This window comes from Crinia signifera, chromosome 7 (genome assembly GCF_055691185.1).
Source record: "Crinia signifera chromosome 7, ASM5569118v1, whole genome shotgun sequence".
Classification (NCBI taxonomy): domain Eukaryota; kingdom Metazoa; phylum Chordata; class Amphibia; order Anura; family Myobatrachidae; genus Crinia; species Crinia signifera.
In genome coordinates this window covers 28,825,438-28,845,011 of record NC_139223.1, presented here as the reverse complement: position 1 = coordinate 28,845,011, position 19,574 = coordinate 28,825,438, and the positions used below count along the sequence as shown (strand labels likewise).

The 19,574-nt window shown below is 46.4% G+C and overlaps 2 protein-coding genes across 2 annotated transcripts in view; one reads left to right on the top strand and one right to left on the bottom strand.

The window, feature by feature from the left end:
* Positions 1-654: 654 nt before the first annotated feature.
* LOC146019992 (uncharacterized) overlaps positions 655-19,574 on the bottom strand; it is a 47,976-nt gene continuing 29,056 nt past the window's right edge. Inside the window, exon 2 of the mRNA XM_083152721.1 lies at positions 655-3,523. Coding sequence (XP_083008847.1) covers positions 3,062-3,523 — 462 coding nt within the window. The 3' untranslated portion in view covers positions 655-3,061. The remainder of the gene's footprint in view (positions 3,524-19,574) is intronic.
* LOC146019991 (galanin receptor 2b-like) overlaps positions 12,736-19,574 on the top strand; it is a 53,609-nt gene continuing 46,770 nt past the window's right edge. The window contains exon 1 of the mRNA XM_083152718.1: positions 12,736-13,552. Coding sequence (XP_083008844.1) covers positions 13,357-13,552 — 196 coding nt within the window. The 5' untranslated portion in view covers positions 12,736-13,356. The remainder of the gene's footprint in view (positions 13,553-19,574) is intronic.

Genomic DNA, 19,574 nt, shown 5'->3' with positions numbered 1-19,574 from the left:
GGAAGCATGGGACATTCACTGTATGGAAGCATGGGACAGTCACTGTATGGAAGCATGGGACAGTCACTGTATGGAAGCATGGGACAGTCACTGTATGGAAGCATGGGACAGTCACTGTATGGGACATTCACTGTATAGAAGCATGGGACATTCACTGTATGGAAGCATGGGACAGTCACTGTATGGAAGCATGGGACAGTCACTGTATAGAAGCATGGGACATTCACTGTATGGAAGCATGGGACATTCACTGTATGGAAGCATGGGACATTCACTGTATGGAAGCATGGGACAGTCACTGTATGGAAGCATGGGACAGTCACTGTATGGAAGCATGGGACATTCACTGTATGGAAGCATGGGACAGTCACTGTATGGAAGCATGGGACATTCACTGTATGGAAGCATGGGACAGTCACTGTATGGAAGCATGGGACAGTCACTGTATGGAAGCATGGGACAGTCACTGTATGGAAGCATGGGACATTCACTGTATGGAAGCATGGGACAGTCACTGTATGGAAGCATGGGACATTCACTGTATGGAAGCATGGGACAGTCACTGTATGGAAGCATGGGACAGTCACTGTATGGAAGCATGGGACACTCACTGTATGGGACGTTGTTGGGGGATGTATTGTTATCCCTCCTTTACCTGATAGACCTCAATGTGATGACTCCTTAGAATTCCGTGAGAGAGAGACCCTGTATAGAAATGATCAATAATCGGAGACCAAGTATGCAGGGTACAACTCTGGCTTTAATGAGGGACGTACCACATATTTATAACAATACATAGGATGTAGGCTCGACAAGCTAATAGGCTGGCATTTAGGTACAGAGGTGGGGAAAGTACAGTGTCTAGAGAGGGGGGGGGGGGGAGTACAAGTTACCATATAGGGACATGGTGTAGCATACAGCAGTTTCGGACAAATCGCATGGTATACAGTTATCTCGAAGTGCATAACACAGAGTTCAAAGGAACAAGTTGGGGAAGTAGCATCACGTGATATGCAGGAAAGGAAACTTACAGAATGTACAGGAGAAACGAAACTCAGAAGTACATTAAGACAAGATGGCTGATTAACCCTTCAATCCCCTCTTAGAATCATAGTCTCTCAGACTATCTGATTCTTATAAACGGCTTCCCTCTTCTGGCGTTGCTGTGTGACATAAGCAGCGTAATCTTCTGGGGAAGGGGTCTTGGCAGACAAGTCAGCATACATAACAGGTGTAGCATTGTCTAGGTACTTTGCCCCAATCTTCTTGCACAGGGGGAAAACACAATAAGCAATAATCATAAATAATATCAGTACTACAAGTAGGAAAATGCCTAGCTGAGCTAAGGCATGTTTCCAATTGTTCATCCATCCAAACCAAGCACTCCAGGGGTCGGTGACACCTGAGTTCTTCTTGAGTTCGATGGATAGATCTTCTAACTTTTTAATAGCTAAAGTGATTTTACCGTTGGGACCTGTGTTGTCAGGTATGTACGTACAGCATCCTGCTACTTTATTAATATACACACAAGTTCCTCCTTTTTCAGCAAGAATCATATCTAAGGCCATTCGATTTTGGAATGTCATCTGGGAGGTGGCCTCTAATTGTTCAGCTATACCTTTCAAAGCATCTCGGGTATCATTAACAAATCTCTGCTGATTATAATACATATAATTTATCCATGCTACATTTTTATTGATTGTCACAATGGGTATCAGTGATTCAAAGCCGGCAGCAACTTCGTCTCGTGCTTTGAACTCATCTGGGACCCCTCTTGGGACACCAATAGTATCTATGTATACATGAGGATCAAAACTTTCCTTAGGTGTTTCTCTTTTACTTCTAATAATGTCTAGTGGTTTTGTTGTGGGTGCAGGTGTGGGTATTTCAATGCTGGAGGGTAGAATGTGGATAGGCATGATGACTTTAGCCAGGGCACATTCTCCTTTCCATGTTTTTTCGAGTCTGGTTCTAATTTTCATATCACCACAGATAAAATAAATATCACCAAGGGACTTTTTCATAATGGATAGGGCAAAGAATCTGCGAGTGGCACAGAATCCTTCAGGAAATACTTTCAAATCAGCTCCATTGGTGATATTTGAGTAATAACAAGTGTAATCACCTGGGTAGATGGTGATAGTGTTACCTGGGTTGGTGTGTTTAGACAAAATGGGGTAATTCCTTTTCCATGACTCACATTCATTATCTAATGTCTTATTATCAGTGTACAAGGTAAAAAAGCATTTATCCTCTGATTCTGGTATATTCAGGGGGACAGTACCTAGATGAGGTCTAGATTTAGCACATACATAACAATTAGTATTATTACTTTTATGGGCATTATATTTCATCCATTCTAACCAAAAATTAACATCTGAGAATCCAGTTTCCATAGCTATAGTATCTTCATAAGTGGGGTTGTTGATAGCTAACATGTCTTTGAACTTAACTATGTGTGGCATAAGAGGCTTACCTGTGTCATCCCTTCCCCTTTGTGCACTGGGGACATAGTTTTTATCATTATACATATCCTTTAGGTAGAAGGTTTGCCGGTAGCTAGGGACTGGGCCTCGGGGGGAAGTGAAGTCCAAATACGTACAGGCCGCTGTCTTGGGGGCTGGGGTTTTCTATATTTATCGTAAACTGACAGGGCTTGAGGGTCTTAGGTTTCCAGTACCCGTGGGGTCGGTCTGCGTTAGAGGAAGTGCAGATAGTGGTACGCTTGGAGATAGTCATTCTATCTATGAGGGTTTTATCGTGCTTATCCTTTCTACTGAGAGCCTCGGTGGGGTGATAGCCCCATCGATCTCCTGTATTCCAGGCTGCTGCTCCCCAGTAATCACAGTCGTGTCCCCAGTAATCACTTGTTACACAGATATAAATAACTTCGGGCCTTAAGTTGGATGATGATGCTCGCATGGCTTGATCGATTTTTTCTCTCTTTCTAGCTAGTTTTGGGAATTGGAAATAGTCAAGCACAAATGTGGCAACATGGGTATTAGATGAATTATACCATAGGGTTAACAGTTCGTCATCTCGAGTTATATCTACTTCAGCTTTAAGGGGTATATATACTGCAAGACCTAGCAAAGTCACTAGGGCTAAAGTGGGGGGAATCATTTCTCTCAAAGTCCCCCTCGGCTTCAGGAGGTTGTAAGTCTTCGTCCTCGGTATCTTCAACCGGCAGTTCTTCTCCAGGGTGGAGGTCAGGGTTGTCTACCCTCGTTAGTACCTCGTCCTGTTGGAGGTCAGGGTTGTCTACCCTCGTTAGTACCTCGCTGGTCCGGCCTGTGTCAATCTCTGGATCGGTGTCGACCTCTGTGTCGATAGCAGCTGAAGTTGGGATTTTCTTTACTCTGGATGCGTGGATCCACGTTGGTCCCTCGTCTGTAAGAACAGCCGTTCTTGTGACAGCGACCACTTCTGTCTCTGGTCCGTATGCGAAGTCTCCGGGGTTCTTGTTCCTTGGCAGGATCTTCACAACGACCTTGTCTCCAACCCTGAATGGGTGGGTGGGTATCTGTGGATGAGAAGATAACATTTTGTTCAATCTCATCTAGTTTCTGTATTAGGGATCTTATGTATTCTTCTCTTATTACTTCTAAGTCCCCCTCCGCTATGACCAATGGTTTCTTCGCCCAGGGCGTGGGGAAGGGTCTGCCCATTAGCACTTCGAAGGGGGAGTAACCTAGAGTCTTTTGTGGCGTCATTCTAATTTCAGCCAGTATGATAGGAAGGACTGTCTTCCATTTGCTGAAGGTGCCGCCTGTTGCTTTTCTCAATTTATCCTTTAAAGTCCTATTCATTCGTTCCACGATACCTGAGCTCTGGGGATGATAGGGAATGTGGAATTTCCATTGGATTTGCAAGGCTTTAACTAGAGCTTCAGTGACTTTTGCAGTAAAGGCTGATCCTTTATCGCTATTGATTTGTAGTGGGCATCCCCATCGCGGAATGATCTCCTGCGTGAGAATGCGGGCAACTGTTTTTGCGTCTTCGGACTTTGTTGGAAATGCTTCTGGCCATCGTGAGAACATATCAACTATGACCAAAGCGTATTCTTGTTTTCCTGTACCTGGTATATGGGTAAAATCTATCTGCAGGTGAGTAAACGGGGTGGTTGGGTATTCAAGATGCTGGTGTCTTGCTTTGTTGGGGTTGTTTGGGTTGTTTCTAAGACACACAATACATCTGCTAACATATTGGTTTACAAGTTCTTTTGCATTTGTGATGTAAAAATCATTGGTGAGGAGCAGTGTTGTTGTGACTTTACTGTGGTGACCTACTCCGTGGTAGTGTGCTATGAACAGTGAAGCGCTTGTTTGGGGGATGCATGGTTTCCCCTCTTTGCAGATTAATCCAGTCCGTGGATTCTTCTGCAGAATTGGGTATGTCCAATCTGATAAATCAGAGTTAGAGGCAGCCGCCTGTAATTCCGTAAGTAAGTATGTGTCATCTAAGGATGGTGGCGAGATTACGGCCAGTGTGAGATTGTATGTGGATGTGGTAGCAGCCTGTTTTGCAGCAGTGTCAGCAAGGGCATTGCCCCGCGAGATATCGTCCTTTCCTCCGGTGTGTGCTTTGCAGTGGAGGATGGCAATGTGTGAAGGCAGTGTGATTGCATGTAGGAGATCAGTGATTAATTGGGCATGTGATATGCCTTTTCCATCAGCGCCTGTGAAGCCTCGGCGCTGCCAAATCATACCATGGTCGTGGACAACGCCATAGGCATATTTGGAGTCTGTGTAAATAGTGACAGGCTTTGCAGTGTATAGGTGGCATGCTCTTGTGAGAGCAATTAGTTCAGCAGCTTGTGCTGATTGTAGAGGAACTGCTTTTGCTTCAAGAACAGTTTGAGGAAGTTTAACTACTGCGTAGCCTGCCTGGTACGTGTTGTCATTTGGTCGACTGCAAGATCCGTCAACAAAAATTATGTCGGCGTCAGGTATGGGCACAGTCGACATGTCACTTCTGGGTGAAGTTTCTGAGTCAATTGTCAGAGAACAGTCATGTGGAGGAGGTGCCTCGTCGTCAGGTCCTTTTAAGCCTAAAAGGGCATTGAGTATGGGCACCGGTCCCTCTGAATTTGTTGCGTACTTGATAATGAGTGATGGGTTACCTAGTAGGAGTACCTCGTAACCACTGAGTCTTTGGGCTGACATGTGTTGTGTATGTAAGCCTTTGAGGATGGACAATACGTTATGTGTAGTATGGAGAACGGTACTGTGTCCTAAAGTGAGTGCGGCAGCCATTTCAACAACCATTGCACAGGCAGCCAGTGCTCGAAGACAAGCAGGCATTCCTTGTACAGTGACCGGCATTACCTTTGAAAAGAATGCGACGGGTCGCATTTTGCCTCCATGAACTTGGGTGAGCACACCCGCCATAGTTTTACAGGTGTCCCTTGCAAACAGGTGAAATGGCAAAACATAGTTGGGGAGACCAAGCGCGGGGCTTTTAACTAACATTGCTTTGAGCTTTTCATATGCAGAAAACATTTCATTTGACCATTGTATGACTTTGGGTTTGTCTTTGAGTGTGCATTGTCTCAAGATATTATCGTAATAGGAACAATCAGAAATCCACTGTCTGCAGTAATTTACCATACCCAAGAAAGACAGCATATCTTTCTGGGTAGCTGGGGTGACCAGGCCCAGTACAGACTGTATGCGTTGTGGGCTGATTTTCCTTTCTCCCTCAGAGAGCACAAAACCCAAGTAATTGACATGCTTTTGACACCATTGCATTTTTGTTTTGGACACCTTGTGTCCACATTCACATAACCAGTTTAACAGTGATATACCATCCTCCCGGCTGGCCTCCTCCGTTGGACTACAGAGTAGCAGATCGTCTGCATACTGTAGCAGGACAGAACTATGGGGGGGGTGCCATGGAGCCAATGTGGCTTGGAGGACTATGCTATAGACTACAGGTGAGTCAATATAGCCTTGTGGTAAACGACACCAGGTGAGTTGTTTACCTTCAAAAGAAAAAGCAAAGAGTAATTGGGTCTCTGCGTCAATCGGGATACTGAAAAATGCGTTCTTCAGATCCACCACTGTAAAATATACTGCGTCTGCAGGGATGGCTGAAATGAGTGTGTTAATGTCTGGCACTATTGGTGCAATTGGGACTATGAGGTCATTTACCTTCCTCAAGTCCTGTACAAATCTAATACTTCCGTCAGCCTTGGAGACTGGGTTGATGGGTGTTGAGTATGGTGAGACAACATATCTCAGTATGCCTTGTTCTAAGAACTCCTGTATCATTGGTCTAAGACCTTCAATTTTCTCTTGTGAGAGTGAATATTGTTTGATGTATACTTGACTTGAATCTGGTTTGAGTTTGGCTTTGTATGGCGTACAGGGTATGAAGCCTGTGTCATAGGGACCGTTGGCCCAGATTCCTGCGTTGATTTTGTCAATTGAAGTGTTAAGTGAGTCTTGGGACATTAAGAAGTGTGGTGAAGTGACGTGAAGTCCACTTCCCTTGGGTGAAGGTGTGATGGAGATGCGGAATTTATTGAAAAGGTCCCTTCCCAATAAGTTGACAGGGCATTCTGCGATGACCCTGAATTGATGTTCACCTAAATAACGTCCGTTTTCAGATTGTATGGTCAGTTCGTCAGTCAGGTAAGTGTCAGTGGGTATCCCGTTGATTCCCATTGAAGGAGTAGTCTTTTGTAATTCACCATCATAGTGTAAGGAACACAGGACACTGGTTGTGGCACCGCTGTCTACCAAAAAGGGTAGTTTCTTCCCATTCACATATAATGTGACAAGGGGTGCATCTTCCCAGTGGGTGGTAAATTGGACAAAAGATGGGACACCCTCCTCCGGGCCCCGTCACAGGGTGGGGTCGGACCAGTCAACTCTAAAGCGTACATGTTCTTGAACGGGTGTGGGGCCACGGGCTGCTCTGGGTGGCCCTTGTGTGAAAGATGGTTGTTGAGACCTGTGTGGGCCTTGTGGAGGTCGATATGGTTGTTGTGGTCTTTGGGGTGGGAATGGGCATTCCCTAGCCCAGTGTGTATCTTGGCCACAATTGTAACATGTTGTTTGTTTTGCTATTGCGCCAGTGTTATTATCTCTGTTGTAAGGAGGGGCCCGATGGTGTTGGTGTGGTGGGCCTTGTGATGGTCTGAAGGGTTTCCTTTGACCATATTGGGGTGCCCTACTCTGTCTATTTGGTGGGCCCCTGTTGTCTTGTTGATAACTATGACTAGGAATTGTGGCGGGTTTTTTTACTTCAAAACAACCTGCTGCTTCTTTTTCGTATAGGTGTGTGTCAAATTCCTCGACACTGTCAGAGGTCCAAGAAGAGACACTCTGCTTTACTGATGTTGAGATGGAGCTGTGTAAGTTACTGATAAAGGTGGAAATGAGTAAGTGGTGCATGTCGAGGAAGAGGCCAGCTTCCTCGGTCCAACATTTCCTAAATCTCTTCCAGAATTCAGTGACTGTCTCAGTGGGTTTTTGCTTACAAGCCACTGCTACAGGTAGGGAGGATCTCATTTTAAATACTTGGACCATGTATGTTTCTAATTCAGTCCACATTTTCTTTATCCCCTCTGTGGTATTTAAGGGGTAGTCTGAGGCGTCGATATCTGCGGATTTTACACTAATTGTTGGAACCTTATCCCAGTCCCAAGCGTGGTGATGATCTATAACATTATCGACAATTAATTTGATATCTTCTTGTGTGTAATTTCTGCCATTACATGCCTTTTTTAAATATGCAATGCATCCTGTTGCTGTGACAGTGGGTTTTGGGCAGTGTTTGATTATTCTATTTAGATCCTCTATGTCTATGGGTTTAGTCAGTAATTGATCACCTATTGTCATGAAGGGTGTATGGGTGGTTGCGGTTCCATCATAGATGGCACCAGATTTTGTTGATTTGGGACTGAGTTCATCGATTGTTTTTGATGGATCTATGTTTATTCTTTTTGCCATTAATTGTTGTCTTGTGATCCTGTCTAACATTTGATCCTCATTTTCTTCATGTCCCTCTAAGGGAGGTGTGTCATCGTTTTCGGATGACTTATTGTCTTTTTCATCTTTCTGGTCTATTTTTTCTTTTGGCTTTTTAGGTGGTTTTATACCTGTTTCACCAAATGATGGGGCTGTGGGTTTCAAGATATGATGTCCGACAGCCATTAATTCTGTGTCTGTAATGGAGGGGTATAGTGGACTATAGGGAGGTGGTGACAGATTTTTGAGTATTTTATTACACCTTAATTCTTCTATATTATGTAATTTTGTTGTGACAGATTTTATCTTTCTCTGTTTCTTAGATAAGTTTGTGTCGTACCAGGAGGGAGCAATGATGAGCCATTGTTCTCCTCCTGCACACATGTATTTCATATCCCACTTGGGATCTGCTGTGTAATATGGCCAGGCTTCTTTATCCTCTAGACAAAGACCTTTGACCATATCCATGAAGAAAGGGTAGTTTGATCCTTCTCTGGGGAAAGGGTTGGGACTTACTGCTTCTGTCCACCCTGCTAAATTGTCTACCCATGGATTAACTAAGAAGTAATCCGTGGATGAATTACGGGCAACATATTCCTTACATGTTTCACTAGGTAATGGGGGTGGATAGACTGTTTTATTCTTACTATTATTTCCACCCATGTCGGGGTATGATTGTGTATCAATATTTTTGACTGTGAATGGGAGCGTGGAAAGTTCTTAATACTCAGACCAGGGGCGCCGTCTCAGTCAGGCAGGTCGGGACCTGTGGCAGCAGACTGTGAGGGTTGGTCTTTATCTGAATATTATATGAACTATATTTCCTCTAAGTACATCCCATTAATATAAAAGTACAAAATGTTAGTGAAACAACAGACCGTCTACGTGACGGTGGACAGAGTCTTGTTGTTATGTGAATACTGTATATGAAGCCTCACGTAGCGTTATCCTTAGAGGTAAGGAAGCATCAAGGCCGCTAGTCTGTTGGCATACAGTAAACAATATTTTCCTGATGTTATTGTGCGTGAACTTACCAACCGCACTTACAATGGTTATACAGATATCAATTGTGTGTTCACTTACCAACCACACAAAGGATATTCAATAGAACAGACAGTTTTAAACATACAATAAATGAAGACAGAAAAGAATGGCCATAAGGAGACGAGTGATCAAATTGAGGTCACTAAATCGGACCCCAGGTCCTGTCTATGTGTCCCAGACACAAATGTCAATGTTCAGATCCCAGATCTGTGTGCGCACATTGAAGTGAAGTCCCTGACTTCAGAAGTCCCAGACTTCGTAAAAGTGTTCTTCTGTTCCCGGAACAGAGATACACGGGTTCAAATTCTGACTGTCTGCAATCCCAAAATGACAAAAAGATTAGTTCTCTGTCAGTCTAGGGACAGACCCAGAATCCCGGACGAGCCCCCAGCTGTTGGGGGATGTATTGTTATCCCTCCTTTACCTGATAGACCTCAATGTGATGACTCCTTAGAATTCCGTGAGAGAGAGACCCTGTATAGAAATGATCAATAATCGGAGACCAAGTATGCAGGGTACAACTCTGGCTTTAATGAGGGACGTACCACATATTTATAACAATACATAGGATGTAGGCTCGACAAGCTAATAGGCTGGCATTTAGGTACAGAGGTGGGGAAAGTACAGTGTCTAGAGAGGGGGGGGGGGAGTACAAGTTACCATATAGGGACATGGTGTAGCATACAGCAGTTTCGGACAAATCGCATGGTATACAGTTATCTCGAAGTGCATAACACAGAGTTCAAAGGAACAAGTTGGGGAAGTAGCATCACGTGATATGCAGGAAAGGAAACTTACAGAATGTACAGGAGAAACGAAACTCAGAAGTACATTAAGACAAGATGGCTGATTAACCCTTCAATCATTCACTGTATAGAAGCATGGGACATTCACTGTATGGAAGCATGGGACAGTCACTGTATGGAAGCATGGGACAGTCACTGTATGGGACAGTCACTGTATGGAAGCATGGGACAGTCACTGTATGGAAGCATGGGACAGTCACTGTATGGGACAGTCACTGTATAGAAGCATGGGACATTCACTGTATGGAAGCATGGGACAGTCACTGTATGGAAGCATGGGACAGTCACTGTATGGGACAGTCACTGTATGGAAGCATGGGACAGTCACTGTATGGAAGCATGGGACAGTCACTGTATGGAACCATGGGACAGTCACTGTATGGAAGCATGGGACAGTCACTGTATGGAAGCATGGGACAGTCACTGTATGGAAGCATGGGACATTCACTGTATGGAAGCATGGGACATTCACTGTATGGAAGCATGGGACATTCACTGTATGGAAGCATGGGACAGTCACTGTATGGAAGCATGGGACATTCACTGTATGGAAGCATGGGACAGTCACTGTATGGAAGCATGGGACAGTCACTGTATGGAAGCATGGGACAGTCACTGTATGGAAGCATGGGACAGTCACTGTATGGAAGCATGGGATATTCACTGTATGGAAGCATGGGACAGTCACTGTATGGAAGCATGGGACAGTCACTGTATGGAAGCATGGGACAGTCACTGTATGGAAGCATGGGACAGTCACTGTATGGAAGCATGGGACAGTCACTGTATGGAAGCATGGGACAGTCACTGTATGGAAGCATGGGACATTCACTGTATGGGACAGTCACTGTATGGAAGCATGGGACAGTCACTGTATGGAAGCATGGGACAGTCACTGTATGGAAGCATGGGACAGTCACTGTATGGAAGCATGGGACAGTCACTGTATGGAAGCATGGGACAGTCACTGTATGGAAGCATGGGACAGTCACTGTATGGAAGCATGGGACAGTCACTGTATGGAAGCATGGGACAGTCACTGTATGGGACAGCGGTTATGGTATGCAACATAGACTTACTCATAATAGACAGTCATATGGTCGACCACTAATGGTCGACAGTCACAAGGTCGACAGGGTCTAAAGGTCGAGTGGTAAAAAGTCGACATGGTTATATGGTCGACATGAAAAAGGTCGACATGGTCAAAAGGTCAATATGGAAAACAGTTGACATGAGTTTTTAATGTTTTTAGGGTGTCTATGTCGACACAGGTCAACATGGACACTGTCTAAGTGCACCACGTCCCCTCGTATCGCTCGCTGCGCTCGGCACACTATTATATTCTCCCACCACACCGCCTGTCGGCACATGTCGGCTGGAAATATAGTAAAGAAATGCATGTTGACCTTTTGGCCATGTCGACCTTTTGACCATGTCGACCTTTAAACCCTGTCAACCTTTTGACTGTTGAACTTCATGCAGTAGCTGAATCTGGGCTTGCTGCCCTTACACAACATCTGAATATGGGTTTGCTGCTCCTGAATCTGGGCTTGCTGCCCAGCAGCCAGTTCAGTAAACCATACCTCCCCCAACAGTCCTGAATACCGCGGGAATGTCCCGGTTTTCAGGGACATTCCCGCGTCCCTCCCACGGCCGGTAGTGTCCCGCGGCGAAGAAGGGGCTGTTGGGAGTCCCCCCTGTTGGCTGCTGATCGGTTTTTTTGGGGGGGTGATTTTTTCATCCAAACATCCAAAATCGCACTTTTTGCGAAAATCCCACATTTTATAGGATGCGATTTGCGGGGAAAAAAAAATCACAATTTTTGTCGCAAATTCTCACATTCTGACCTTGCGATTTTTAGTGACACTTCAATTCGCATCCAGATGTTTTCCGATTATAAAGTATACAATTCGCAAATTTAATGGGATGCGATTTTTGCCAAAGAAATAGACCAGGTTGTGACAGGCGAATTTGACAGAACCATGCACAGATCATTGAGATCTGTGCATGGTCCTGTGTACAAAATGTGTAAAAGTTAAAATAAGAATAAAAAATGGCATGGAGTCCCCTCTCCTAAGCATAACCAGCCCTGGGCTCATTGAGCCGGACCTAGTTCCAAAAATACAGGGGACAAATAGTGTAGGGGTCCCGTATTTCTGAAAACAGCCCGGACAACAGCCCGCGGTGTCATGCCACAGCCGGGGGACACTTTTTACATAAGGTCCCCCAGCCGTATCATGCTGGTCAGCCCTGGACAGGGTACCTGGGGGAGTGGGGACCCCCCCAGTAAAGGGGTCCCACCCCCAGGCTTCACCCGTCCAGGGCTAAAGGCCGGGGCTGTCACCGGCATCCATGGGCAGTGGACGCCGGGCTGATATGTGTTAAAGTGTAAATTTTCTCAGAAAGTATGAATAAGGCCCTTGGTGCGGTGGCAGTGTTGTACAGCATACTTTCACTGGTGGGCCACAGGGTGGCAGTATTGTGCAGCATTCTATGACTAGCGTCCACTGGGTGGCAGTGTTGTACAACGTTCTCTGATTGAGCTCAGTCTCCGCTTTATAAACATCTAATAGTCATAATAAAGGAAGCTGTAAAGAGAAATAATAATTCAGTTTGAAGTTTAAACAAAGCTTATATGAATTCATTTTGCCAACTTGTTTGTAGCTGATACTCCCACACATCCATTATTGTGTGACTGCGTGGGATTAGCAGAATAGACAGCTATATAGAATACATTTCCAGCAGTGCGCCATTACATTTGTTTGTTTCTAATATATCATTGTGATTTGGTTTTGGCAAAACCACCCTCAAGTGTTTTGGTTTGGATTTGCATTTCAGCTCGGTATAAAATAGTTAAAAAATAATCATTGATGGTGGCTACGGCGGCAAGCGGGTGAGACGCCCCGGCCAGTTCTCCTTTTAACTATCCTGGGCCTGAGTCACGCTGGGTTTCCCCGCACCCCGCTACCCCTGAAACTGCGGTACTCTTACTGCAGCCGCCCCGACTCCAATTGTGCGGCGCTGACTGTCCGTTCGGCTGGGCGGACCGAGGAGAGGACTGCGGCCTGTCTCCCGCGCCGCATCGCAGACTTTCTTGTGTGCGCGCCTCCCGCTGCTGGACTCCTACAAAGAGGTACTGCCTGTCACCTGCCCGGCGCCGCCTGTCTGCTCGGCGGTGGTGACCTTGTTCAGCGGGGGCTGTGTGGCTGCTGAGAGCCGACCCCGGGGGTGAGCTCTGTGTTGCGGCGGCCATCTTGGCAACGGAGCACTCCCATACAGTGAATAGGGGGAGCCATATACAAGTGCTGACAGCCTCACCTCACACAGACTTACTACATCAGTGGGAAGGGGCCCTTGCTGCATACTTTGCTGGCCCTTGCTGCATACTTACATAGGACCTGGTCCTACAATATATTGGCTGCTATAGTGTGGATATAAGGCACACTGCCCTACACACTAAACCCTGTACCCTGCGCAGCCCACGACTCTGTGAGCGTCTCAGCTGGCGAGCCGGTCTACGCTGTCTAACTATGGTGAAACAAAACCACCACAACACCCCTGCTGCAAAGCTGGCCAAATATGCAAGGGGTCAGGAGGCGCAGGGCCCACCGGCAACACAGGTGGACGCTGTCTTAAACCCTGAGGACCCAGCCAACCTTGAAACCCCCCCTAATGATGCTTCACCAGCACCTCCATCCCTTCAACAAATCTTGGACGCCATTACTGGTACTGAGAAACGATTATCAGATAAAATTGAGAAGGTACAGTGTGACCTGTCCCTGCTGAGGCAGGACGTGCAGCGCATTAGGGAGCGTGTGGGTGAGGTGGAGACGCGGGTCTCTACGGTGGAAGATGCAGTTGATCCTCTGAAGACCACAGTTTCTACCCTGACGCAGCAGGTCGCAAGTATACAGAATAAACTTATGGACATGGAGGGACGTCTGAGGAGAAATAATGTCAGATTTGTCGGCCTGCCGGAAAGGGAGGAGGGCCAGGCACCAGAAGCATTCCTGGAGACCTGGCTTATCGAGATGTATGGTAGGGAGTCCTTCACTCCCCAGTTTGCGGTTGAGAGGGCCCATAGGATTCCCACCCGTCCACTTCCTCCTGGGGCTCCTCCTAGAACATTTATAACCAAATTTCTACACTATAAGGATCGTGACTCCATCCTGAGGCTGAACCGCACCAAGGGACCTCTGATTAGGAACGGTGTTACCATCTCTGCTTTCCCTGATTTCGCCATGGAGGTACAGAAGCAGAGGGCTTCATTTGTTCCTGTTAAGCACAGGCTGCGCGACTTGAATCTTCCCTACTCCATGCTCTTCCCGGCCCGGCCGAGGGTGGTGGCGGAGGGCGAGACGAAATTCTTCAGCAATCCCCGTGAAGTGGGGGCCTGGCTAGATAGGCTTGCACCTGGTCCTCGACAGCTGGCTCCGGCCTGATCCTTTACCATAGGCTGGTGATGGACATGGTTTGTGTCTCTCTGGACATGTTGCAGTAGCCTTGAACATTACTCGGACTCTACCTGGATGCCTGCTTGAAACCAACGCTGTCCGGCCAACGTGACTATAAATATTACTGTGATATAACTGTTATGCCTTTTTATTTTTTATTCTTTTCTTTCTTTGCTATAGGAGGGGTGGGGGGAAATGTTATTAATATACAATTTTTTTCTCTAAATATGTGTCACTCTAGGCTAGCTATGGGCCTACTGCATGGCCCGGGGTGTCCTGATGCTTGCATTGGTAGTTATTAATTGATTGCCTTCACGGTTAGCTAGATATTTCTAGACTTTTTTTTTTTTTTTTGGTCTTAGTGGTTACTAGGTTAGGGATATAAGTATGCCACAGTTCGGGGAGGTATACAGGGAGGGGGTGTATTGTGTTGGGATTGTTTTCTCTATGTTTCCCTACTTTTTCTTTCTCTACCTCTTTGTCATGCAACATGTATTAGTTCACTACGCCTGGATAAGGAGGGTATGGCGTTTGATGATGTGATAGTGATGGTGTGTACGGTTCTGGGAGGTGGCTATGTAGGTAGTGACTGTATTCGATTCTCACACTCTATTACCCAATATGACGCAGCTTAATATTCTAACCTGGAACATCCGGGGTATAAACGATAGAGTTAAACGCTCCCTTGTTCTCAAAATGGTCCGGCAATATGGCTCGGACATTACCTGCCTGCTGGAGACCCACCTTGAGGGAAATAGATTACTGTCCCTACGTAGGCCCTGGGTGGGATGGACATATCACTCTTCTCACACTACTCACTCTAAATCGGTACAATTTGTATTGCTCAGTGTTAAGACGGACCCACTGGGCAGATACGTTTTCCTAAACTGCAGGTTGTACTCACAACCCTTCTTTATATTGGCGGTGTATGTCCCTCCCCCCTTCAATTATGACGTTTTAAAACAAGCGGCTACCTATGTGGCCCAATCCCCTGATACACCAGTTATATGTCTCGGGGACTTTAACAAATTAATGAACCATGGTCTGGATAGGTGGTGGCCCCCTAGCTCCGTCCCTCTAGATGACCGCCCCTCGAGATTTGCAAATTATGTGGAGTCGATAGGTCTGCGAGATGCCTGGCGACAGAGGAACCCAGCTGTCACTCAATTCTCCTGCTTCTCTAAGACTCACCACTCCTTCTCACGTATAGACCTGGCCCTGGTCTCCCCCTTGATATTACCTAGACTCCGGACTGTCTGTTACAAGTCGAGGGGTGTCTCAGACCATTCTCCTTTATTACTAACGGTTGAGGTGGAATGCCAGAGGGGACAGTCCTTTTGGAAACTACACCCCTCCTGGTTGCTGCAATTTGGGGAATCCTCGGGTCTCCAGACTCTATGGGAAGGATACTTTGGTGTTAATATTGGTACGGCCTCCACTTCGGTGGTATGGGACGCATTCAAAGAATATTTGAGGGGCACTCTCATATCTAGAATTGCTTCCATTAAACGTACACATAGAGAGAAGGGTATGGAGCTGGAGGAAGAGTGTAGGCACACAGAGATTTTGCACCTGAGGAACGGCTCGGAGGAGTCTAGAGTGAGGTGGGAGCTGGCACAGAATGCCTGGGTTTCCCACTTAGAGGAGCGTAATGCTCGCAGCTTATTATTTAAGTCTCACAGACTATATATGAATGCAGACAAGTCGGGCAGTCTCCTGGCTCATTTGGTGCATTCAGATCGCCCAACCAATTCTGTTGCACAGATATATGGCACTGATGGAGTATTGAGGACATCCACTGGGGAAATAGCTGAAGTGTTCCTGAATTTCTATCAGGATCTATATTGCTCAAGAATGAGCTGCTCGCAGGGAGAACTATTTGACTATTTAGACCACCATGACTTACCCATGTTATCCGAGGAGGCCAGGTCCTCTCTTGAAGCCCCTATCACGGTTGTTGAGATAGAGTCTGCGGTTAAGTCCTTTCCCGGAGGGAAGGCTCCGGGCGTGGATGGGGTCCCGGTGGAGCTATACAGGTCGCACTTGGATTTGTTTGCCCCTCAGTTATTGAGCCTATTCAATGGCCTTTTTGATGTTAATGCAATGCCGGACTCGATGTCAGAGGCCATTATAGTAGTTATACCAAAGCCTGGTAAAGACCCTGACTACCCCGACTCGTACAGACATATCTCAGTGATCACCACCGACACCAAGATTTTGGCGAAGATCCTGGCTATTCGGCTGAATGGGGTGATACGGTCCATTATCCACCCGGACCAAACTGGTTTTATGCCAGGTATGTCTACCAGCACAAATTTAAGGCGGCTCTATACCCATATCCAGGCAACACACATGTAGGAGACGTACTCTGCCATTGTGTCGTTTGACGCCAACAAGGCCTTCGACTCTGTCGAGTGGCCATATCTGTGGCACATAATGCGACGCATTGGCTTCGGCCCACAATACCTAAAATGGGTACGGTTGTTGTACCTTCGCCCAATGGCCAGGATCTCTGTTAATAATCATATCTCACCCCCCTTTGCTTTGGGGAGGGGTACCAGGCAGGGGTGTCCTCTCTCCCCTGGTCTTTTTGCTGTAGCTATCGAACCGCTTGCCTGTATTCTTAGAAATCATCAGGGTATGGTTGGACTCCAACTGGGACAGAGGACAGATAAAGTGGCACTCTACGCTGATGATTTACTCCTGTTCCTAAAAGACTATAGACTGTCTATGCCAATTGCTTTACAGACAGGCGCCAATTGCTTTACAGACAGGCGCCCCTCTCCCACTTAGTTGGGTGTCCCAATTTAAATACCTGGGGATAATTATTACTAATGATAGCCGAGACTTTATACCCAAGAATTTACAGCCATTATTGTCCGTTATCAAAGATAAAACATGTGTGTCGACTAAATTGCCCCTAAATGTCATAGGTAGGGTCAACCTGATAAAAATGATCTTACAGCCCAAGATATTATATGTCTTACTTCAGTCTCCGGTGCATGTGCCAGTTTCTTTCTTTAGTCATTTAAACAGCTTGCTCTCTACATTGATATGGGGGAACAAGCGTCCCAGAATTAGCGTCAGTACCCTCACTAGACCAAGGATGGATGGGGATCTGGCTCTGCCTCAGTTTAGGTCATAGGCGTGCACACAGGGGGTGCCAGGGGTGCACAGGCACCTCCTAATGACCGGCACCCCCTGCACAATTGCAGCACCTCTAATGACTGTCAGCGACAGTGCCCCCTTCCCCGGCAGGCTAGCAGTACCTGCGCTGTCCTGGCTGCAGTGGCTGGGCTCCTTCAGCACGAGTTTTTTAAAAGGGGCGTGGCCACGGAGGTCCGTGATTAGGCCATGCCCCTGACATGTCCTGTGCTCGGGTGGAGACGGACTAGTGAAGCTGCAGCCTACCTAGTGAACTGTGGCAGGCTGGCTCCTGGCTGAAGCCTGCAGGTTATGTGTGCAGAGACTGGGGACAAGTGAATAAGGTTGTGTGTGACATATACTGTGAGGGAATAGTACGCTGTGTGTGAGAATGCAGTGAGGGGAACAAGGGGCCTGATTCAGGATCGTTCACTAAGTAGCAATCTTTTGCTGCTTAGCAAGTGGAACACCGCCTGCCGAACCCCTGTATAATGTGAATAGGGTCAGTTTGTGCTGTGTAATGTGAATATGGATCATCACTACGAACTGTGTAATGGGAACGCCCAGTAGGCGTGATGAACACGCCCCTCCAATTGTGCACCCTCTAAGGAAATGGGCTGTGCACGTCTATGGTTTAGTTTGTACTACTATGCTAGCCAATTCTCACATCTTAGGCACTGGTTCCAGGACACTGACCAGTCTTCACTTCCGGCTACATTCCTACATCAAATTTGCCCCACCATCTCACCCTCACAACTGCTTTTGGGTGGTAGGATCCCTGGGGGTGCTCCCCCATTAGTGATTCAGGCCATTAGGATTTGTCAGGAGGTCCAATCCTTGATGGGATACACGGCTATAGATCCTGAGGCTCTCCTCTGGCATTCCATCAAACTTCCCGAGCTCGCCTGCTTATTGGGCAGGAGACTGTGGTCGTCTGAGGGGGTGGTGACGATTGGGCAGCTATATCAGGCAAATATACTAAAATCTTTTCAGCAGCTGAAGGAGGAGTATGGCTTATCTCAGGTCTATTTTTTCAGGTATCTACAGTTGCGTCATGCTCTAAATACACAGTTCAACTACAGTCCCCCTGTATTGTTATCCTCTCCAGCAAAAACATTTCTGACTAATCTGGGGCAGGTTAAAACCGTATCCTTAGCCTACTCGTTTATGCTATCCTTTCTACACAAGGATTCACTACCCTCCCTGAAAACCAAGTGGGAGGCAGATGTGGGTAGTCTTGAAGAAGAAGAAGAAGAATGGGAGGAGGCACTGGCATTACCACGACACGCCACGGTTTCCGCAAGATTCCAGCAAGGCCAGTTATTTATTCTACATAGAACATACTTAACACCATGGTTAGATTCGGTGGCCAAACCTCCTCGGACTGCCCAAAATGTCATTTCTCACAAGGGAACCTATGGCACCTCCTTTGGGACTGCCCCCTGGTTAGTTCTTTTTGGGTTGCTGTCAAATCAACTATCATATCCACTGGGATCGCTGAGCAGGCTTTAACGCCTAAACTGTGCATCCTGGGAAGCAAAGAAAATACCCCTCCTACTAATGTAGAAGGTCAATATGTGATCAACCTATGCTCCCTAGCCAAAGTCATAATAGCCAGGCATTGGATGGCAACCTCGGGGCCTACGCTGGTAGAGTGGAGGGCTCTAGTCAACCCCACCGTGCAACATGAAAGATATGTCTATATGTCTCGTGGCACCCTGCCTAAATTTGAAAAAATTTGGAATAGGTGGCTGGAGTCTCCGCATTCCTCACACTCTTGATACTACAGGGCTGAGTGTGGATGTCACGATATACCAATAAGCACTGTTTAAATTTATGACCTTCCGAGAATGTATTACCCTATATGGGATGGAATTCTGGTTATACCCATTCAATGCATGACAAACGTTCTTTCTCTTTCCTTCTCTTATGTACTTTAATTTATAGCTAGAAAATTTGAAATACTGTTACCCATTCAGAACAGAGCAGGGACACCATATCCTTCCATTAACTAGTATCTTTATTGGGGATGCGGTCATTTGGTCTACTGCATTATGGTCGACAGTCATTAGGTCGAATCCATTAGGTCGACATGCTAAAAGGTCGACATGACTTTAGGTCGACATGGGAAAAGGTCGACATGATTCTAG